The 21,134-nt window shown below is 47.7% G+C and overlaps 3 protein-coding genes across 3 annotated transcripts; 1 reads left to right on the top strand and 2 right to left on the bottom strand.

Annotated features, from left to right (window-relative positions):
* Positions 1 to 4,754: 4,754 nt before the first annotated feature.
* N7446_012677 (DUF3405 domain-containing protein) lies at positions 4,755 to 7,040 on the bottom strand (the record flags this gene model as incomplete). The annotated part of the gene is made up of 3 exons (XM_058521419.1): positions 4,755 to 4,856; positions 4,925 to 5,771; positions 5,827 to 7,040. The coding sequence occupies 3 exons, from the start codon at positions 7,038 to 7,040 to the stop codon at positions 4,755 to 4,757; spliced, it is 2,163 nt and encodes a 720-aa protein (XP_058366785.1).
* Positions 7,041 to 8,624: 1,584 nt separating this feature from the next.
* N7446_012676 (uncharacterized protein) lies at positions 8,625 to 9,754 on the top strand (the record flags this gene model as incomplete). Its single annotated transcript, XM_058521418.1, has 2 exons — positions 8,625 to 8,759; positions 8,819 to 9,754. The coding sequence occupies 2 exons, from the start codon at positions 8,625 to 8,627 to the stop codon at positions 9,752 to 9,754; spliced, it is 1,071 nt and encodes a 356-aa protein (XP_058366784.1).
* A 6,700-nt stretch (positions 9,755 to 16,454) lies between these two features.
* On the bottom strand, positions 16,455 to 17,958 carry N7446_012675 (uncharacterized protein; the record flags this gene model as incomplete). The annotated part of the gene is made up of 7 exons (XM_058521417.1): positions 16,455 to 16,513; positions 16,575 to 16,996; positions 17,083 to 17,462; positions 17,523 to 17,596; positions 17,660 to 17,696; positions 17,755 to 17,780; positions 17,835 to 17,958. 7 exons carry the CDS (start codon positions 17,956 to 17,958, stop codon positions 16,455 to 16,457), a joined length of 1,122 nt encoding a protein of 373 aa, XP_058366783.1.
* Between the last annotated feature and the right edge of the window lie 3,176 nt (positions 17,959 to 21,134).

The following is a 21,134-nucleotide window of genomic DNA, read 5'->3' as shown; positions in this document are numbered from 1 at the left end:
CTTCCATACCACCAGCCCCTCCACCATCCTCTTTTGGCCCACCGGGTCATTTGGGCCCGCCTGCAGCCCTCACGGCGCTGTAGCCCTCCGTCAACGAGGCCTACATCGCCAGTGTTCAGACCGCAGGTGCCCCGTGCGGGCCAAAATATCTCATCCGTCTCCATTTGTGCCAGTGTAGCAATGGTTAGAATAGATGACCAGAATCAACACCCTTTTCATCGCTTGGTATCTTCCTTTTGATTCCGTTGCGCCAATCGACTAGTAAATCTGGTGTATTTTCATATTATACAGGGCATTCCTTATATCATACAGTAAGTATAAGCCGCGTTCTCTGTTTATTTATGTATTACCAATGCAAATCGTTTAGTATGAAGTTTCTATCGCTTGATTGCTAGCCGCTAACGTGATAACGTATTGCCCGAGCGACCGAATTGACCGAGCGACCCCACCAAAAATCAAAAAACCTTCAATTTTTCACCACGACTAATACCACAAACATCACTCACATTTTGCTATTTAATACGTGTAGGGCATTTAACATAGGTATGACCTTTAATCCCACATCCAGAGCAGGTGACCTGCCGCCTAACCATAGGCATAGAGGGTAAAGCAGGTTCTGCAGGTGGTTCTTCAGGCACCTCTGGCAAAGATATATCTTCACTATCACTATCATCCTCAACAACCACATCATCCTGACCATCCTCCCGACTCCCGAAAATGCCCCTCTGGCTAGTAAACTTATGCCTGACTGCTCGTTTTTTGATCTGTTTCTTATTAGAAGCCTCCAATTGGTCGCAGCGATTCTGAAGAAAAATATGATGATGGACCACTTTTATGGTCATTTCATAGGTCTTCTCAATCTCCCGTTTGGTTGGTGAAGAAAGGATTGAAGAAGAAGATTCTAGACCTTTTTTGATCCGAGATTGCGATTTTGAGAATTTTGAGAGAGTCCAGAGAGTATTTGGATCACTATCACTGCCAGAAGAGAGTGGTCGCTTAGGAAGGATCTCAAGAGGAGGAAGTTCATCCAGGCATACATTAAGCTTTTCCAAGACTCTATTAGCATCAAATGGTGCTAATCCAGTAGCTGAAAAGCTATTCTGGATAGTAGAGGTCTTAGAAGCTCCCTTTCTTGCATCTGCAATCAATTCAAGGAAATCTTCCTTATCAATAGAATTGACTCCATTCCGCATCATGGTTGAAACCGCTCCTCCATAAAGCCTCTTTAAAACCGAAAAACACCCCACATCTAAAGGTTGTAAAAGATGAGAGGCATGAGAAGTCATACAGATCGCAATAATATCATTTTCTTCACAAACTCGATCGAATTCAGGGGTTAAATGACTCCCATGACCATCAAGGACTAAGAGGCAGTATTTTCCTACTCTTTTCCCAATATTTGGGATAAAATGAGATTTCAACCACCATAAACCAATTTCATTGGTAGTCCAGCCATTTTTGCTCACAGTCAAATGAGATCCAGGTTGATTTGAATCAAGGGGGATGCGTAGATGTTCAGGAAAGAATTTCCCCTTGAAAACGAAGAGTGGAGGGTGGACACTTCCATCAGCTCTAATACACTCAATTGAAGTCACCCACTCGCGATTTCCAGCTTGTAAGAGAGCTCTTTTTCCGTGGTATTCAGCTGAGGTAATAATCCTTTGTGTGGTACCAACTCCCATAGCAAAACCAGACTCATCAAAGTTGAAAATATCATCCGAAGTGATACCCCACTTTTCAACGGTGTTTTGGACCAAATCAAACCATGGTTTGATAATTCGAGGGTCCTCTGAAAGAGCCCTCTGATAGTCGTATTTTCGAGATAATCGTGTGGACAAATTTGGATGTCGTTTGACAAAGTGAGATGCCCAATCTCTACCAACAGTAGAGCGGGTTTTTTTGGGCATGAAGGAGTAAATTGGCCATATCTCTCAACATAGGCAGTGTAAGAGCAGCACCTCTGGTATCCATATCCAATAGCCATTTTTCAATCGATTGCTCCTCAATTTCAGAGAAAATAAAGCGATTGTGCCGTTTTTCAGAAGCAGCTTCACGCCCATTAAGGCGGGCCTTCAAAGTTGAGACTGGTAAATCAAAAGACCGCGCAGCAGCTGCAGCAGAGGGATATTTACCATCTTTTATGGCTTTTATAGCTAATAAAAGACGGCCCTCCTGCTCTATTAATCTTTTTTTTCGATCAGACCGTTGGGGGGGAATGATTATTGTGGTAAACAAGACATGTTATTTTTTGAGATGGGTTTTTAGTGGGGCCGCTCGGTCAATTCGGTCGCTCGGGCAATACGTTATCACGTTATACCTGGGCTCACGATGAGAAAAGTGATGTCTAATTCAGCCCCCATTTAGATTGTACGTAAAGCGTGGCTCTGAGGAGGGCCTTCTAACGCCCTTGCTTCCTTCCATTGAAACTTCATATCTGTAAGCCACCAGGACCGCAAGAGCTTTCATTACTCAATTTCTTCACTTGTCTGGTTGACTGGCTGAAAGGCATTATAAACACCTTGTAGAGACGTTCGGTTCTTGCTTTTTGTGCTGCTCAATGAGGAACTTCACAATTTCACAGCAAGTTCTGTTGATACTAACCTCCAACGGCGGTTCAAGCACCAAGTCTGCTTGAAATTCACACCTTGGACCCTGACCAGTAGGTCTACAATAGAGACATATCCGTCACGTGCTGCGATGGACAGTCGCGAAGTATTCGACTTGTTAACATCAATTTCCGCTCTAGTAAGAAGTACTTTCACCATGGCCAAATCCCCATTATAAGTAGCATGACAGAGAGGCGTCCAGTACACATCGTCTGTTTGATTAGGTTGAGCTCAGAGTGCTGAAGCAGAGTACGTGCTGTCAAGATGTCTGCATTCTTAACTGCGTGATGAAGTGCCCCCCTTTTTTCAGTCCAACAGCACTCACTTCCACACCACCCTGTGCTAATATGAGCCGTAATATTTGTTTGTCCTGTGCGAGACACAGGCCAGTGGCACCATCGATGTCTCTGGCATTCAGATTACCTAGGGTATCCTCAAGAGCATCTCGACCATCAAGATGTGCCCGTTTACAGATGCCACATGGAGGGTTGTACGTTGGTCATGGTCAACGGCCTCGAAATCTGTACTAGCTTCGGTAAGAAGAAGCTGGAATATAAGGTTGTGTCCCAGCTCTGCCGCGATGGAGCGCAGTACAGCCATGCAAATCAGTGGTGATCAGCTTGATCCCAGCCCAATTAAGAAGCATGGCGGTACTCTTTATATCGCCGTTTTCCACCGCTATATGCAAAGATGACCCTTTGGTAAAGATCTCTCGAGTTCATGTCGGCTCCATGAGCGAGTAATAAACAGGCTATTTTTGCCCGCCCCTGTCGCACAGCCAAGCATAGAAGAGGTTACGAGAAAGGAGGTATTTACCATAGAGTAGGGATACACTGGACGGTAAGGCCTTACTGCGGGCATTGGTATAATTGGATATGATTGGATTATCTGGTACTCCTTTCCTCACCTTGGAGTACGCCCTTGCAAAACGTGATATTGCCCTCCCTGACGAAAACATGAATGGTGCAACTGTTCAATGATGACTTTCTACTTGCATCCTGCGTGATGTTTGCTTTTCTCTTCTCACTTTGCTGGGTGTCCCGAATTCTTGTCCCTATTCTCTCTGCCAAGCCCATATCCTTCCAATTCCTATGCGACGGGGCCCTTGCTCTCTATCCAATGATGTATTCCTTAAACATGCCTCACGTGTCTTTTACCATTTTTCCGGTTTCCTATTTGCTTACCATATTTACCTTGCATGGCGCCAGTGTGGCAGTCTATCAATGGTTATTACTAGCATTGCATGAATTCACCCAGGGTGTTAAATCCAAAACTTTTAATGCCACGTTAACAAGAGTCTGAATTTCTATATCGGTAAGTCCGGCCCCGAAGATGCACGCATCAGTGGTGCTGGTGCCTCGTAGTTGGATCCTATGGCATCTGGATGTGCACCATGCTCAAGAAGGACTTCCAGAAAGGATCCCGGATTGAGGCTGATGGGCAGGGCCGGGCGGGAGACGGGGAGACGGGTAAGGTCAATGCGCAGTATAAAGTCCCACTGGTGGACCCGAGGCTGTTACACTGAACACACCAAGACGAGGATCGAAGTTAACCAGGAACGAGCAATAGGCAGTGAAGTCAAGTTGTGTGGAAAGAAGAAGTAAAAAATCTACTTGAAATAATTATGGAAGATGCCTAAATTTGGGTCACTCCGGGGTAAATCTTTCACTACTTAGCCCATCCCTCGACCATCGTTCTCCCAAACGATGGCCTTGGAACCCCGCAGGGGGCAATTTGGCACAGCCATCTGGTACCGAGGGGCTGGGGTCGCACCAAACCACCTCTGACTTGCTCGTATGGAGGCGAGCAGGTCGGCCACAGGGACTTCGGTTGACCTTGATAACACCACCGTTCCCAAGAGGCAACTTGATTGAAATGACTTCCAGATTCATGTCAAGGTTTGATTAATCCCCTTTATTACTGTTTAATTCACGGACAGCCTGAGCAGATTAACCAGGTCCATTTTTCGGGGTCCTGCTTATGTCGAGGTGGTGGTATTACAGTCAATATCAACCTTCTTACATTGCAATCACCTCCTCTTGGCTAAAAATTAAAGTATCAATATGTCCCGAGCTTGCCTTCAAACCTCCATATCACCAGAAGCAATAGAAAATCAATATGCAACGAGGCTCACCAACTCTGAATAGATCACGGAACAGCCCTGTCTGGTCCCATCCCATGAGCAGTATTCTTGATTGTATGGAGAAACATTGACGGGAAACAATGTCTCCCGAACCGATCCTCAAACGACTGCATCAAAACACACATTAGCATGACATATATCCAAAAGAAGAGAAGCACTCGAGGAAACGACTTACCGTCTTCCCACCCTCATGCTCCGCAGTCCTAAACCCTAACCAGCGCCTGTACAAATCCTCCGCACTATGCGTAGTAAGCATGTACGAAAGCCGAGAAGTAATATGGTCGAACAAATGATCAAAATTCCAAATACTATCCGGACCTCCATTGATATTATCCGGCGTGCCGGGGTTATAAATGCGCGCCAGTTCCTGCGGCGTCCACTGGCCATCGGCATAGATAGGATGCGGAACATACACAGCCTTTAGGCCATGGAACAGCGACCACGACGCACCCGTCATTTCAGAAGCAAGACCGAGTCCCTTCGTCGCTTGTGCGTAATGGATCAAATCTAGAAGACGTTTGGAGTACCGACCCATTGTAATAACTGCCGCACGGCGTGGGGTCTCGTCGCCGTACTTGAAGTTCCAGATTTTGTTGGGAAATTTCCATGCTGTATCTTTTGGGTTGAAGATGGGTAGGAAAGTTATGAAGTCTGCTTCTTCACCGACGCCCCAGGTGTAGTTGTCCTCGTCGGGGTAGGGGACTGGGGGGTCCGGGCCTAGGGGTCTGATTCCTGTGCCGGAAATTGGGCCCCAGATTGTTCTGTTTGATCGGTCTTCCAGGCTTTTGTCGACCATCGCGGTGAATTCGCTCCAGTTGCCGTGTGCCCCAGGGGTGTAGAAGTAGGCGTTTCGTTCCCAAAGGTATTTTCGTGGTTGGTCTCTTGCAAATGAGACCGATTGCTCGAGGAAGTGGTAGATATGTCCCGTGTGTCGACCGTCCAGTTCAAGTTGCCAGTAGTAGTCGAAGTTGGGATATAACTGGGCGAAGATCTGCAGTGGTTGGTGGTGCTGAAGCACGGGACTGTATATCGTGTCAACAAGAGAACCAAAATTTCCACACTCAATGTATTTCTCACCTATGTTCTTCAATTTTTGGATACCAAGCCTCCAAAAGTTTGTTGTTAAAGAAAAGTGCCATATTCCGAAATTCCTCCGGAATAGAACTCTTAAGCCGATTGATCGTCTTAGTATCCGAGAAAATCGGCATCTCATCATCCTTAACATGAATCAAAAGAAAGACCTGATACTCCCCACCAGAATGCAAGGAGAGCTCCATAATTAAAGCACGGAGATATTCACGATGATGCGGCTTCCAAGTCAACCCATTCCAAGCCCTAATCAATAGCGCAGTACGAGGATGAAACCGCTTCACATTCGAAGCCGTAACAGGAGGCGACTCCGAAGTCTTATGAGGGGAATTAGGAAGATCAAAAGAAAGTGGACTCCGCACCGAAACATTCACCACACCGCTTGACTTATACCTGCCAGAATTTCGTTCCAGGCAGAGAGATTGCAACTCGTACCAATCAACCTTGCTCCACGGTACCGCAGGTGGCCGTGAGAAACCAGGTATTTTGTCCTCGCCATCTTCGTCGAAACCATATGCTCCAAAGCGGGAGTAGCGATCTGTACACACGTCGCCGTCCAAGCCCATTGCCCCATGCGATCCAAATCGTGGTTCGGGGAATCCGGTTTGTCGGCCTTTGTAGACTTGGACCATATCTTCTGGTCGTTTGCGGTCGAGGAAATGGCCTCTAGGACCTATGCACGGCTGGAACCTGCCATGGTATTGCTTCTTCCATTTTTGACTGTTGTATGCTGGGTATGGGTCGTAGATGAATGGGACTGGGTGAGAGGTGTTGACGGATTTGATACTGGTCAGGGTCAGGGTACCACCGAGGTAGAACTGCTTGTCTCTGAGGATGGTAATATCATAGATTAGCATCATATCAATTAACTTCCAAGATAATTGGATCTCAAACCTCCGGTCATGGACCAGCCCCATCTCATCCAAATCAGGGTCCTCATATTTCCCGTCATAAGTTGCAGGCATAAACACAGCATTTTCCTGATACTGACCGGGTAGAAGAATCCCTGGTCGATGAAAGAAATTATAAGCAGCTCGAATCAGATTCGTTTCTGGGTGTTGTGCGAAATATGAGTAGACCCGCAGGACGGTGACCAGACAGGTTAGATATCCTAACCAGCGGAACCAGATCCATCGACGAGACCGGAAGACAGTAATGGATCTGAGTCCGAATGCATACTGTGTTTGGTTTGTAGTGAGCATCTTTATTGCGAGTGGTGCGTCCAGGTCTAGGGAGAAAGCGAGAGCTGTATGCTTTGGTGGCCACGTTCAATATGCCGTTTAAGTGTTGACAATCCAGAAGTGTGTATGTGAGTCTAAGCAGTTCATAGGGTCTTTCCGGATGGGGTAGAAACGGTACACCATTCCACCTTCTCGAAATCATTGCGAGCCATTTCCAGGACATTGCAACGTGATATCTACAACTTGGCTAAGTCAACGTGTTTTAGAAACAACATCAAAGTTCACGCATTGGCACTGCCGAATGGAGCTGCGTGTCAAAGTTTCGCTCTGTAATATTACAAAGGATCGACTAACTGACGTCAGTAAGCCTAGTTAAAGTTGTAAGTTAGAGTTTTATGAGAAGCCAGATTTTAGAGGGCAAAAATCTCTCCAAATGAGGAGGCCCAAGGTTGGAACAACTCTTTCTTGGCAAAAAGATTTCCTCAATATCTCGCCAATCAGAGGTCCGACGGCCTCGGGAATTAGTTTATCTTAAGCGCAACTTTACAGTAAACGCTACTCTATTAGGCCGCCGTCGAAGTTTATTAAGAGGGGTGATAGCGATAGGAAGGCGGCAGTTTGGCCTACCGAAAGTTTCAGAGTGCAGGTCCAAGTAACAGGTATATTAGGAGTTAGCGTAGCGAGGATCCGGAAAAATTAGTGAATTTTGTAGGCGGCCGGTTATCTGTTCGGCCGTGTTATCCGTTCCGTCGTGGATTTCGTTACCATGAAATTGTACTCTGTAAGCCGGGCTGAAGCGATAACTAACTATGAGGTTGTAACAGGGATGGCCTGTATAGCTATGGAAATACACTGGATGCCAATCAGAGCAACAGAATCAAAAAGGGGAAAACAATGATGAGATGAAAAAGTTCAATTGTCGGCACGACTTTTTCAAAGTACTGTATCACTTTCAATCTCCTCCGATCGAGAAGAGTCTAATTGTTCTGCAGATGAAATCAATTATTGACTCAATTTTGCCCGTCCGGAACACATGGCTCAAGTGGTAATACTCCTGGCAGAGACAGATGAGATCTGCCGCGAGTCCCGCCTGTTTCGCCGGAATTTTCGAGCTTGCGTCGCAGTTAAACTTTAGACGTGGGAGAACTTTACTTTTTAGATTAATCATGACCATTTGATGATCTGACCCCTCAGCGATACGGCTTGAGCCTTTCGACACCAAAGTTTGGGTGGCAGGCACCTACATTAGTCCGCCCTGTAGGGCCAAACTCTCTGACTCCTCTTTCATTATTCTTACTTTATAATTCTGTCATTTTTCCCATTTTCGAATTTACCTTATTTCTTTGGGTCCGCGCTTATTTTTCCCTCTTATTCTTACTCCATCCTTCCCCTCCCTCGACGGGATCTGCTACTCTCTCCATTTTCCCCCTACTTCTCCCCCTCGGGACTTATTCATCGACCATCCTAAAACCATAACCACGACTTCATTCTTTGGTCGCAACTTCGTCCGTCACATCTCGATCTCATTTGGGATCATCCTACCTTTCACCTCATCTCCATTCTCCACTGCCTAGTCGCCGGGTTTATCGATATCACTCGACCATCATGCGGTTGCACCCGTGGTCGATCCTCTCCGTGGTCGGTGCGATCGCATCGTCGATCCCCCTCTCAACCGCTCACGAACTGCATCTGCCCTATCTCCCGTCACTCAGCCCGGAACATGATTCGGATGCCTATCTGGTAAGCCATCTCCGCAATTTCCCGTTAATGGCAATCTCGAAAACTAATATACATTCAAGTTTCTCAAATGGACCGTGACGAATGGGTCCCTCTATGCCAACAACGATCAAATCTTCCCGCCGACAATCTCCATGCAACTACATGCGCCTCAATTTAAAGGTCAGGCAAACGCTCGTGTGGGCGAGAACGATCTAGAACTCTCTTACTCTCTGCATGCCCGGCCACTTTCTTCCAAAGAAGCTGGCGCGACCTCCAAGATTGTGCGCATGCGCGTCGATTTAATGGATTTCCAGGGAGAACCCGTCACTCCCAACGCTGTCGTACTGGATTTGCTCGCCCATCCCGATGGCAGTCAGCAGATTACGCGGATCCAAATGGAACCCGGGAAAGGCCATCGCGAGGGCCACGATCGACCTTGGCACATGAAGTTCTGGCAAACACAGATGGCGGGGATTATCAACCACACCGACAAACTGAAGGAGAACAAGGAGGTCTCGTCTCCCGTTCAGCCTTCTCGCGCCACGGCCGAGCAATCCACGCAAGCACGTCCCAGCAATACCGCCCAGATCGACGACATCGAGGAAGCCACCCAGGACGGATTCATCTTCTCTCCCTACTGGTCCCCATCAGTCTACTCACACCGTAGCCATAGCCACGGCCACCCCCATCGCCACGACCGTGACCGGACCTTTATGCGCCTGGCGCGCCCAGTCATTCTCCCCGCCGTCCTGGGCGCCGCCGCAGGTCTGGTAGTTTGCCTAGTGGGCTTCATCATCGGCTATGCCTGCATGTTACTCTCAGTGTGCCTGGGTCTCCACAAAAACAAGCAACATCGACGGTCCAGCGATATCCACCTGGAAGATGGGACTTGCGGGGAGAAATCTGCCCTGATGGTCCCTGAGATCTACATGACAGATTCAGATTCGGACGCTTACAATTTACGGTACAATAATGGCATTACGGGCGCGGCGCTTGGCTTGGAGGGTTCCGCTTAATTTTGATTCTTATTATGGCGCGTTTTCATGCCTCACCACCACCATTTTCCTTCCTCTTGGTTTCCTTATTGTCTCTAACCATTTTCTGTATCATTAGACCTTGGGATGTGTATACCATAGCATGAGTATCATGCGTACGACCAATTCAATTTTATATTTATACTTATATTTCCTCTCCTATTCTGTATAAGGTTGTCAATTATCGTCTTGGACATTTCCTCGTTGGCTGTGCCAATCAGTAGCAAGACGCTTGGCTGTACTTGTACTTGTCGAATCCTTTGTTACAGCGTTTCAATAAAAAGATTCCATCATAATAAACCAACCCTTGATCCACACCATGGAGGAAAGTACTTACTGGCCTGGAAAGTGGAGCAGAGCAAGCCAAAGAAGGGCAGCCCCTTCAAATAATGACTGCTTTTGTGGCAATCGTTGCGGGAGCGCCGCCTGTGCGTCAAAGGCACCAGCAATCCTATCTCAACCCATGCAGCCATTGCTTAGTTCAAGGCTAGTTAATTCTCACCCTGTAGCTGCTCCCTCACTCGTATTAAAAGCGGGCCACCATCCCGCAGTTCTCTCTCGCTGACCTCTCGCTTAAACATGGACGCTGACGTTCCCCAATCAACCTCTACCGTGCCTACACCTTTCCATCCTTACTGTTACTGGACCATCCAAGAGGAAGCTGGCTCTCTATCTGTGCCTAGCACGCAATTTTTCATATCTCAGATATACCCCCAGCCATCAGTCAACCTCACTGAACTGCCTCTAAAAGGCCCCAATCTTGACCTTCTGGCTGGTCAGAGCCAACAGCGTACGATGAGCCTTCTGTTCTTGTACGAATCAAATGCTGATCCTTTGCAAATTGTCCAGCGAAGTGGGAAGCTCCCAGGTTTCTCGAGTCAAAACCCTCAATCCCATGGACGAATCAAAGGGGCCTCAGCTCTACTGTAGCAGGGATTTTGCAAACCCAGCATGTCCAGTCATACCTCTCATTTGAATCCTACAACAGAAATACCATTGCAGCGATCTTCTTCAGGCCATTCCAAGCTCCACGAATGTCACTGAGATCAATATGAGGCCATGCTGCGGGGATTCATCGGCATGTTGCGAGTGTCCACAGGTCTTGAACTCTAGAGACAGGCAACTCAGAATACAGAACTGAGTGAATGTCATCCAATACTCGCTGCTTAGTAGCCGCTGACATTCGTTTGAAGACCCCAGAATGAATATTCTATCCCTCCAATTCTTCCTGCGTCCTCGACTCCGGAATCTCCAAGTTTTTAAAGTAAGACATAGGACAGATATAAACATGCAATGCTTCACTCTTCTCTTGCGTTGTCCAAAAACCCTGGTAGATTGAGTCTGCAAGGGTGATCCCAGTCATCGAGGATCCTAATCAATCGACCCCGAGATGATTCCAGTGCCTGCTCAAAGAAGCGCAGCCGAGACAGCTGCTTGTCGTGGCGAAGCTGAAGTCCGTCCCTCTCTTTAGTCAGGTGTCTGCTAGCCTCCTTCAAGATCTGATTGCTCTTCTCTAGGTTCTGACCATCGATGTGTTTGGACACGCACGACTCCCATAGGCGTCGATAGAGTCCGACAATTCGACCTGCTGGAAAGGCAAACTTGGGATCGTCGCGTTCGAGGTCTGCTAGCACATTCAAAATAGGTTGAAAGGGCTCGGTCGCCAAGATATGTCTTGTTTCTGCTTCCTGTTGCGAGGGAGAGAGCTGCGGCAGTCAGCAAGAGCATTGGAAGCTGAGCCGCTTTACTTACCAGTGGAGGGACATCATCGGAAGTTTCCTGCGAATTGTCTTTTCCACAAACGATTGGCAATGCACTGGGCTGTTGTTCACCTTCTTTTTCCTGGTCTGGCGTGCTGTTAGGGGCATCCATCTTGATCGCAGGGGAAAGTCGAGTATCTGGGCAATAGTATGTCCACTAGTTCTTGGAGGTTTTTATAGACTAGAAGACATCGGTGGCTAGGTACTCAGTCTCATTTCACCATGAAAGTTAATCAGCGTAGTCAGCTTTTCAATCTCAGCACTCTGTTAGCAGTCCGTTTAATGATGGAGCTGGTAATCAGACTCGTGGTGTTGATGGTTGGTGAATGTGCCTCATATTAGTGGCGTCCGGTGGTGAACGGTCCAAAAGATATATACTCAATCACAACGCATTTTCCACAATCGTTTGAGAGCTCAGAAACCCCAAACGTAAATAGAGTAAAATCTAGAGGACAGAAAAAGAAAATCGAAAAAAGGATATCTATCTCAACCATGATCACAGGTTCAAAAGTTGACTCCCGTCAACAAGGATGGCCAAGCTTCAACGGGTCGACGAGTTGAGTACCCGTGCCCGCGCGACCGCAGCCTGACGCTTTCCGCAGCCTAGAGGGACAGAACCACACAGCGCAGACAATCAACACTCGAGCGAGGCCAGAAAATTTCCATGTTATTTAGACGAGAATGATTGCCTCAGTATTAGGACCGTAGATTCAACAGTGAGCCAACGTTTCTTAACCGACTCACTTTGACTCATTCTCAACATGACCCTAGCATTTTTTTCTCGGTGGGCATCTAACATGACACCAAAAATTTCGCTGCGAATAGTTGCGGTAGAACGAAGGCAAGAATTGCAACAGACCTCACTTAGGATAGCGTCGTGTCCTTGAATGTTTGCTCTATAATAGAGCACGTACGCGACGGGAGCCGAGAAACCTATAAATTCGCCCTCTCCCCCAGCAATTTGTTCTACAACACTGCCACTTGCTGCGCAAAGTCGAGCAGGCCCTCGGTTTGAGGCACCTGATAAGTTCTTCCCTTCAACCCTACTGGAATTTCCACCATACTGACACCTATGGATACGTCGTGGGCCGACAAGCTAGAAAGGGCTTGTGAGAAAGTGATTCCCACCAGATCCACTATGCCACCTATACCAGCCGATCAAAGAAGCAGATTTGGGTTAGCTGGTCAAAGTATGCGAATATCTGTCCATCGTAGCAGCGGACCACTGTCCCGCTCCTGAATATATCGATGCAAAAAGGGGATTTCTATCCAGGTATGTAGATCTCAGAGCGACCCTTTCCGAGACTGGACTGACTTCAAAGACGATGCGAAATAACCGGATCCTTGCATTCCATCCAATGCACGCGCAAAGCCACGGAGCCCTTTTCCGTGTCTTCTTTCAGAACATGTGAGTTCTACATGTCTCGCCGATCGACAAGCTAATGATGGACAGGAGACCGTTGACAGCGCCCTAATGTGAGTCCGACCCAGCGGCGCCGTCAGTGCTCCAGGCAAGGTCATGGCTTACACCATTTCTGGCCCTGCCACATCAAACCATGCAGCATGTCCTATGTGAAATACTGCAAATCAAAGGCGCGGGCCAACAACAGGACGCATAAGCTCGAGAACCTTGTTCTCTATGGTAAGGTGAGTGGATATCGCGGCTCTTGATGCGCCGGGTGCGATGATTTGTGCCAAGTCTGTGCCCCAGACACAAACACTACTGACATCTTCATGCCGTTGCAGGAGCAGCCCATCGCCAACCGCGCAAGGTCTCGTGGCGAGTTACCTATTCCCGCCGACTCAGATAAGACCAAGGAGCCGACGCGCCATCGCGTCTTCCCCCTTCTCACCGCCTTTTCACACGACTTGAGTGCCTCAGCCTCTCGCCGCCTATGGGAAGCGGTCTCCCTTTACGACTGTACAATTTCTTGTCATGGGTGGGTTCTCATGCGCCTTTGCCGTGTTGTGAACTTGTCAGTTCATCCAGCGCAACTTCTCGAAGCGACAGCCGGAGAGTGCGACGAGCCTGGATACAACATGGCATATTGGTGACTGCATTGCAGAACAGAATTGGCAGTGAACTAGTTGGTAAGCTGGTATGATGACGATCCTAATTGATCATCTGTCTCAACCATACACTCGGGGAAGTCTCCATGAACAACGTAAAGCACAACACCTCGTCCAACTGGATCAACACTTGCTGACTCGGGTCTCACAACAGGAGGCTCCCTCATATTCCCACACTCGAATTCGAAGCGATCAACTGTCTTGTCTGCTCAACCTCTCCTGCACCAACACCATCGCATGCTCTGTTTCTTCCTCATGACTAACGGTGGCATCGATGAGTCTCTCCCTCGACGTTCTAGTCGATTTGGTTCATCAGATCACGCGTTGGTATGCTTACCTGATGCAAGACCCCACAGAGCGCATAGCAGTGTCTGTCTCTCGGCATTTGAACACCTACATGGGATAGCCTACTTGCGGCTTGGATCCCCGGCGTCCAGTGGGTGGCCATCGTTGTTCTTGGATGGCGTCTAGCGTCTTTTGAGCCTAAAACCCCTAAGAAACCGGGAGAAGCCAACGCAGCCAATGCTTTGTCTAGCTAGAGCCATATTTTCGTACTGGCGAGGTTGTTAGTCGAGACTGCTTGCATGGAGAAGGTGAGGCAAAAATCCCGTTTTTCCTAGCCAAATCAACTAACAATAGCCATGTCAGCTTCGAATCGATGGACAAGACCGCGGATGGCCAAACGATTGAGAGGACCCATAACCCAAGAACTACGTCTGATAGAGTCATCTTGATTCCTCTTCCTCTCCGGGTTGCTGAGCTTTTGGACATGTACGGGCGAGCGGGAACCACTCGGACATACACGGAGCTGCATGCTATCAGGATTGTTTGCTTTTCCCTGTTAGACAGAAGCTTGATGATTTCATTCCTAAGCCTGTGTTTTTCTATCCAAGCCCGAGCACTACGTGCAAAGCCCATACGCCTTGAATGTCAGAGCAGCTGGAGGTCAGTCAAGTTATCCAGTATCCTTCGTCCATTGAGACCGTCGTCTAACATATCGCAATTGGAGGCGCAAGCAGGTCTTGCCCGCAAATCACCGATTCCTCTACGTCTCTGAGCTCACTGTGCTTTGACCATCTATGATGTATTTGTCATCGCGCCCAAGACGATATCTTGCATATCACTGTTGAGCAATTCACCGTGAAGGTGGGTTTGATGTCTGTAACAGCATCACAAGAGCCCTCGGGTTCTAGGACCTCTGAATATCCCGTACAGCCTATACTAAATTATCTACCCCAATAAGCGCTCATGTTATATTTGCTTGGGGAGGAGTTGGAGCAGATTCCTGCTAGGGTCACACGTGGGTGAGAACACCCCTGTACAAATTACCAGGTCCCGAGCGGTGATCGTGGAGAGTGTCTTTACCAGTTCTGATTTCAGATGGCTCGTTGGGCCCCGATCAGAAATCAATCATGCTATATCAGCAGCGGAGCATGATTTATTGCATGTAGTGGGGAATATGCCTCACAGAAAGTAACGACCGTTTCTTCATGGCTGTAGTGGACTTCCACGAGAGATTGGTTGGATTTACTGGCGGGATATTATTCACAAAGTTGCGACGGCTCCTACATGTGGAAGGGGCGGATCAGATATTCCCGAGCCAAAGCTACCAATGACATGTTAACCTCGAGAAAGAAACTCTCACTCTCGCAATCGCTCTATGATGTAGGCATTCTAGTGTAGAATAGGTTCGAGTGACTAGCAACAGTCATCTCAAGCAATTTCTTTGGCGACGCAAGAAACTGAGCCTATCGCATAATCATCTTGAATTGAATCCATGATTTGGGTTTTCGAGATACATCACATGGCTCTACACTTCGTAGTTCTGATCTTGGGTGTACAGTATGTTGCGTGATCAGAGTTGCACAATTCTTGAATTAGATCATCTCAATTGAGTTGGAGGCCGCAGTCAAGGCGTGTCCAACAGGGATCAGAATTGCTTTGCAGGATCAAAAAAAAAAAGGCAATTGAAGTTTCTATGATGTGGGGGACATGGCAAGAGACCGCGTTGCCTCTGTGAGACGGTGACCAGCACTCGCTTCACCGCCCGACCATTCACCACATCAACATCAAACACCAACATCAAACATCAACATCAAACATCAACATCAAACATCAACATCAACATCAACACATCAACACATCAACTCTCAACTCTCAACTCTCAACTCTCAACTCTCAACTCTCACTAACTCTCACCAACTTGTTGATTGATAAGTGATGCTTCAGTGTTCATTTTATTGGGGGAGTTGATTGTGGGTTGTTGTTGTAGATACAAGTAAGCTGGTGGACAAGTACATATGTAAATATAAAACAATTCCGAGCTACAAGTCAACCTACTTACTGTTTGAAGGTATGCTCATAGTATGTACCAGGTTTTGCTTCACCTTTCTACATGGCATTGGAAAGTCTGAAGCAAATACAGGCTCAACCGAAATTAAATTGACGTGGCATTTTTGACATTTTTTATCGCTAGATGAGAACAACAATATTAGTATTCCATGTGTTCTTTTTCTTACTACAATCCCTGATTTTAGATGTAAATGCCTACTGTAGCATGTTGACCTAGAGTATCAATTGGAATTATAATTTGGTTACATGCCGTTGATTCCTGGGAGCGACAAGCTCAAGCAAGTTTGCGTTGGAAGCAATAAGGAGGAAGAAATAAGTGATAACCTCAAAAAAGTTACGTCGGGCAATGCCATAGCCATCGATATCAAGCAATAATTCACGACTAGTACAATCTCTCTTCCGCCTGAGTTTCTCGTAGGTACATTTACAAAGTCCAATTCCCGTTTCCAAATCCCAAGCCGAACATCCAACCATCACATATACACACCCAGTGGACATGACTACACCAAACTATCCACAGTGGCATGCTTCCCATCCCGCGACCGATTATCCGGCGTCACTTCGCCAACAGTATACTTAATCGACACATCCGTCTTAACAATCCCCGCAACCATTCTCACCGCCCCTGCTAATATTCGGACTATCCCCGCCCCGGCGATACTTGCGCATATCGAAGCGGCCGCTACCGGTTCGGCTAATACTCACAGTATTCCTAGCATTCGGGTCCACCAACTCGTATCTGTCGTCCTCAGACGAGTGTAGATTTTTGCTCATAAATCGCTTCGAGCCATGGAATCGCCCGCGCGAGCCGCTGGTGCCGGCGGCGTAGCCGGAGGTTTCGCGACGGGATGTGCCGAGGAGACGGGGGAGGTATCGGCTGGCGATGGCGTTCATGGAGGGGCCGCAGGCGGTGATCACGGCGACGTTGACTTCGATGGCGGAGCTGCAGAAACCGATGTTGTAGGTCGGGTCGAGGTTGACTTTGTGGGTGAGGAAAACCTGGGCTAGGATGACGATGCGCCAGACGCCGATGGCGGTTGCACTGTAGGAAGGGGGTTAAAATTAGAATTGCTATTGCGATTGGGTAGAAGCGGATCGTATCGTTTGTTCGAGAGACACGGAACTTACACTCCACCCAGGCATAGGATAACGCAGACGGCAATTTTCCGACGCAGGGGCATCTGTAGGCTCCGAGTGATAATGATGGGAATTGACAGCACCACCAAGTCCGTGAGCAAATTAAGCGCCGCAGTCGACACGTAAAAGCCGCCTTGGTCAATGCATGTGCCGCCTGGAATGGACATATCGTAGACGTAGGCGACTGGACGACATTGGAAGATATCAACCATTAGTGTCGCGATGAAGAGCCCGACGACAAAAGCCATGGCGCCCCAGATCAGGCCGTTGACCACACGCGACTGAGATTCCAGCCTGCGCAGGAATATCAAGATGGACACCTTCACGACGGTCAAGGCGGGATTGTAGACCAGCTGGTTGACATAGTTCCACTGTTCAATAACTCCGGGTCAGTTAGAGCATCCATCTTTGACAGCCGCCAGAATACTGACAATGAACCCCGTCTTGACATCACGGTCTTTTGGAATATCGTTGTAGTGTATCCCGATGTAGTTGGTTTCGATATCTGAGGGCGCTCGGGTCAGTGAATGCTGCGAACCTTCTTTTCATTTAGCGTTGGAATACCCACAATACCATGAGGTGACGGATTGGACAACGGCGAGAATCTATTACGGCGCATTAAGGTCTAAGTCTTGATGTTTGAAAGGAAGGAAAATCCCATACATATCCCACCGTGATCAAGTAATCATCTAATTAGAGTCGTTAGTAGTCTGCCGATCACTGGGGAAAGGGACCATTCATACCACTGGTGAGTGCCGATCGCGATGAGTGGCGACTCCAGAGCCTCAGGAGGACAGTGATTCCACCCAAAACGGGAAAGGCAACCACAATCCCCAGTGCAGAATTCTGTAGATGAGTATCAACCATCCTCGTGCATCCTCTTGGGGCCAACCGGGGAGGAAGAATCAGAGGAGGGAATGAATTCAGGCCATAGTATCGGGGTTATAACCTTCGATATAGTACGCCCGCCACAGGCAAAAATTTACAGTTATAGGCCGACAACCACATTTGCAGGACTCTTTGACTCCCTGCCTTGTTAAAAAAAGTTTTCCAGAGTTATACAATGAACACCACAAGCCGCGGGTGTGGTCCGGGTCCCAATTGGCTATCCATGGGCCTGGAATTTCCGATAACCGGTGGATAGCGTCGAAGCTACGAAGTCCCCACCAGAGGGCCAGCACGGCTGCGGTTAGCCTGCTAGGATACGGCCAAGTAGTTAGTCCAGTAGGTACGTGCCGAGGCGATGGCGTAGAAGCCATGAAGAACATTCTTTTCTTCTGTTTCCCCCATGTGTGCACACAAGGAACATGGTATCTCTTTGCAAGGTACGGAGCCCAAAGTTTGATCCAACGTTGTGCATTTCTTGGACAAGAAAACCTACTTTTTAAGTTCATGATTCCAGGATGCTCTTTGGGCAATTCACCCCTTTCTTTCTATGCGATAGAGTTCGGTTAACTCCGTGCACAAACAACAGGAGTATCTGTCGAACTTAGGTATTCATTAAGTACGCATTCTCTCTTTGTCTCTGTATGGTAAACGGGTACGCTCGGCATACAGTGGTGTAACAAAAGTATTTGACCTCGGGTACTTCGAGATCCACTTTCTGCCTGACCGCATGTTATAAATGTACACACACACACACAATTCATTAACGCCCGGCGGCTGAACCGAAAGGGCAACTATCACTGATCTAAATATACATGCTTTAGCTAATACTGTGCCTCCTTGGAGCCCATACCATATAAATGTACAGCGATTTTCGAAAACAGTTTACCACTCGGACACTCTTACTTTGTTTGTCGGCCCGTATCCGAAAACACTTAACCCTTTTTGGGACGCCTGGTAAGATATTGTCCAGTTATAGATCATTCTCATTTACGAACTAGCCGTGTTTGGCCTAGTGTCGTCCCGGGTACGGGCCGAGAAACGAAGTGTAGGTGTCTAAGGGGCAAGTCAGTCTCCAATATTATGGTGGTGGTGGGGCTTGATCGGGAGATAAACAGAATGTGCCTTCACCGATCATTGCTAGTAACTGTATTTTGAAGTCCGAGACTATGGATTTATTGAATTTTGACTAATTTCAGAGTCTAAATAGTCTGACCCGACTAATCTATAAAGTATTAGAGGTCATCCAAACATTGAGATTTTTCAAGTCGTAATTGAATGCTGTCACCAGTATTACTCTCTGTTCTTCCCCTTTACACCGTTTAAGAGGGCAAGTGCCCTCTGGAATGCCCTGAAACGAACGAAGTGAGAGTAAGGGGAAACGGATTGCACGTGACACGGATAGACCTCCGCAGAGCCCATAAAGCCCAAAGCCCAGCCCAACCCAACCCGCAAATGGGTTGGGTTTTGGGCCCGGTCCTTAGGCCCATCGATGGGCTATGGGCTTGTACCTCGAGCCCACTGTGCGTTAATGGGGGCCCAAATGGGCCCCAAACAATACAAACATGCCGAGAATTTGGATGCCAAGATAAGTTGAACCCCCTTTTTGGTATTAATTAAATTACTTCTGTTTTACGTCCGTTTCTTACCCTGATGCCTAAGGTAATATTTTATTAGATTTAATGATTTAGAATCAATTACTAGCATTCTCTCTATGTCACGTAAAAGAACACGAGAAAACGCGGTATTAAGAAATTTTCAAAATTACAGAGGTTCACCAGAAAGTGGTGGTGCTTCCCTATAAAACCTAGATATATATCCAACATCAAAACATCAACATTCACCTTTTGGGTTATATCTCGACCCCCACCGATCGGATTTTTGTTCAAAATCAGCATGCGTACTCATAGTATTCCCTTTATTTTAAAATTTAAAATTGAACTTCATACGATTGGTGGAAGGTCGTAATACAACGATTACAGAGTCCGCTTTGTCAGCGCTTGCATGGGTTTTTATGGGGGCCCACGGCCCAACCCACTGTGGGCTGTGGGTTGGGTTGGGCTTTGAAGGTTGAGCCCATAGCCCACCGTGGGTTGGGCCGTGGGCCTAGGGTCTGGGCCCATTTATGGGCTTTGCGGAGGTCTAGACACGGACTACATATTTTCGCGACTCAACACTTGCCGAAAGCCCTTACAAAATCATGGCGAAATTTGACCAACTATGCGAACGACGCCCTGAGAGGGTATCTTGACCTTTTTTTGCACGGCATATCTAGACGACATTTTGATCTACAGCAATTCATTGAAAGAACACAAGAGACACGTGAGACAGGTATTACAACGCCTGAAAGAGCATGGGTTACAGGCTGACATTGCAAAGTGTGAATTCCACGTACAGGAAGTGAAATATTTAGGCCTCATCGTGAGTACGGACGGCATCCAGATGGACCCGGCGAAGGTCTCTGCCATCAAAGAGTGGCCGACCCCACAAAACGTCAAGGACATCCAAAGTTTTCTTGGTTTTGCGAATTTCTACCGAAGGTTCATCAAAGGCTTTGCCGCAAAAGCCAGCCCTCTCACCAGATTGACCAAGAAAGATACCCCATTCACATGGGACGAGAAACGCCAGACTGCGTTCGAAGATCTCAAGGAAGCGTTCACCTCAGCACCAATTCTACGACATTTTGACCCAGACAAGCCTAGCACTATCGAGTGCGATTCATCGGATTACGTCAATGCAGGCTGCTTGTCACAGCCTGATTCGGATGGGACCCTGCACCCAGTCGCATACTTTTCCCGCAAGTTGTCACCGGCGGAATGCAACTATGACATCTACGACAAAGAACTCATGGCTGTTGTACAGTCTTTTGAAGAATGGCGAGCCGAGCTGGAAGGTGCAGACACTCCTGTAAAAGTGATCAGTGACCACAAGAACCTCCAACATTTCATGACAACCAAGCGCCTCAGCCGGCGACAAGCGCGATGGAGCGAGTTTCTCCCACGGTTCGACTTCAAACTCGTCTATCGTCCAGGAGCACAGGGTGGAAAACCAGAGAGGGTGTGTGGCGTAAACAGTAGTGCGTCACTGGTTAGGTCTTACGCGAAAATGCTAGCTGGGGTCCTAGCACGGAACGTAGGGACTGCGGGTTCGAATCCTGT

The sequence above is a fragment of the Penicillium canescens genome, assembly GCF_028828765.1.
Source record: "Penicillium canescens strain IBT 15451 chromosome Unknown utg000010l_segment0_segment0, whole genome shotgun sequence".
In the NCBI taxonomy this organism is placed as follows: Eukaryota; Fungi; Ascomycota; class Eurotiomycetes; order Eurotiales; family Aspergillaceae; genus Penicillium; species Penicillium canescens.
The sequence above is the reverse complement of the archived record's forward strand: the minus strand, read 5'-3'. Positions and strand labels throughout refer to the sequence as shown.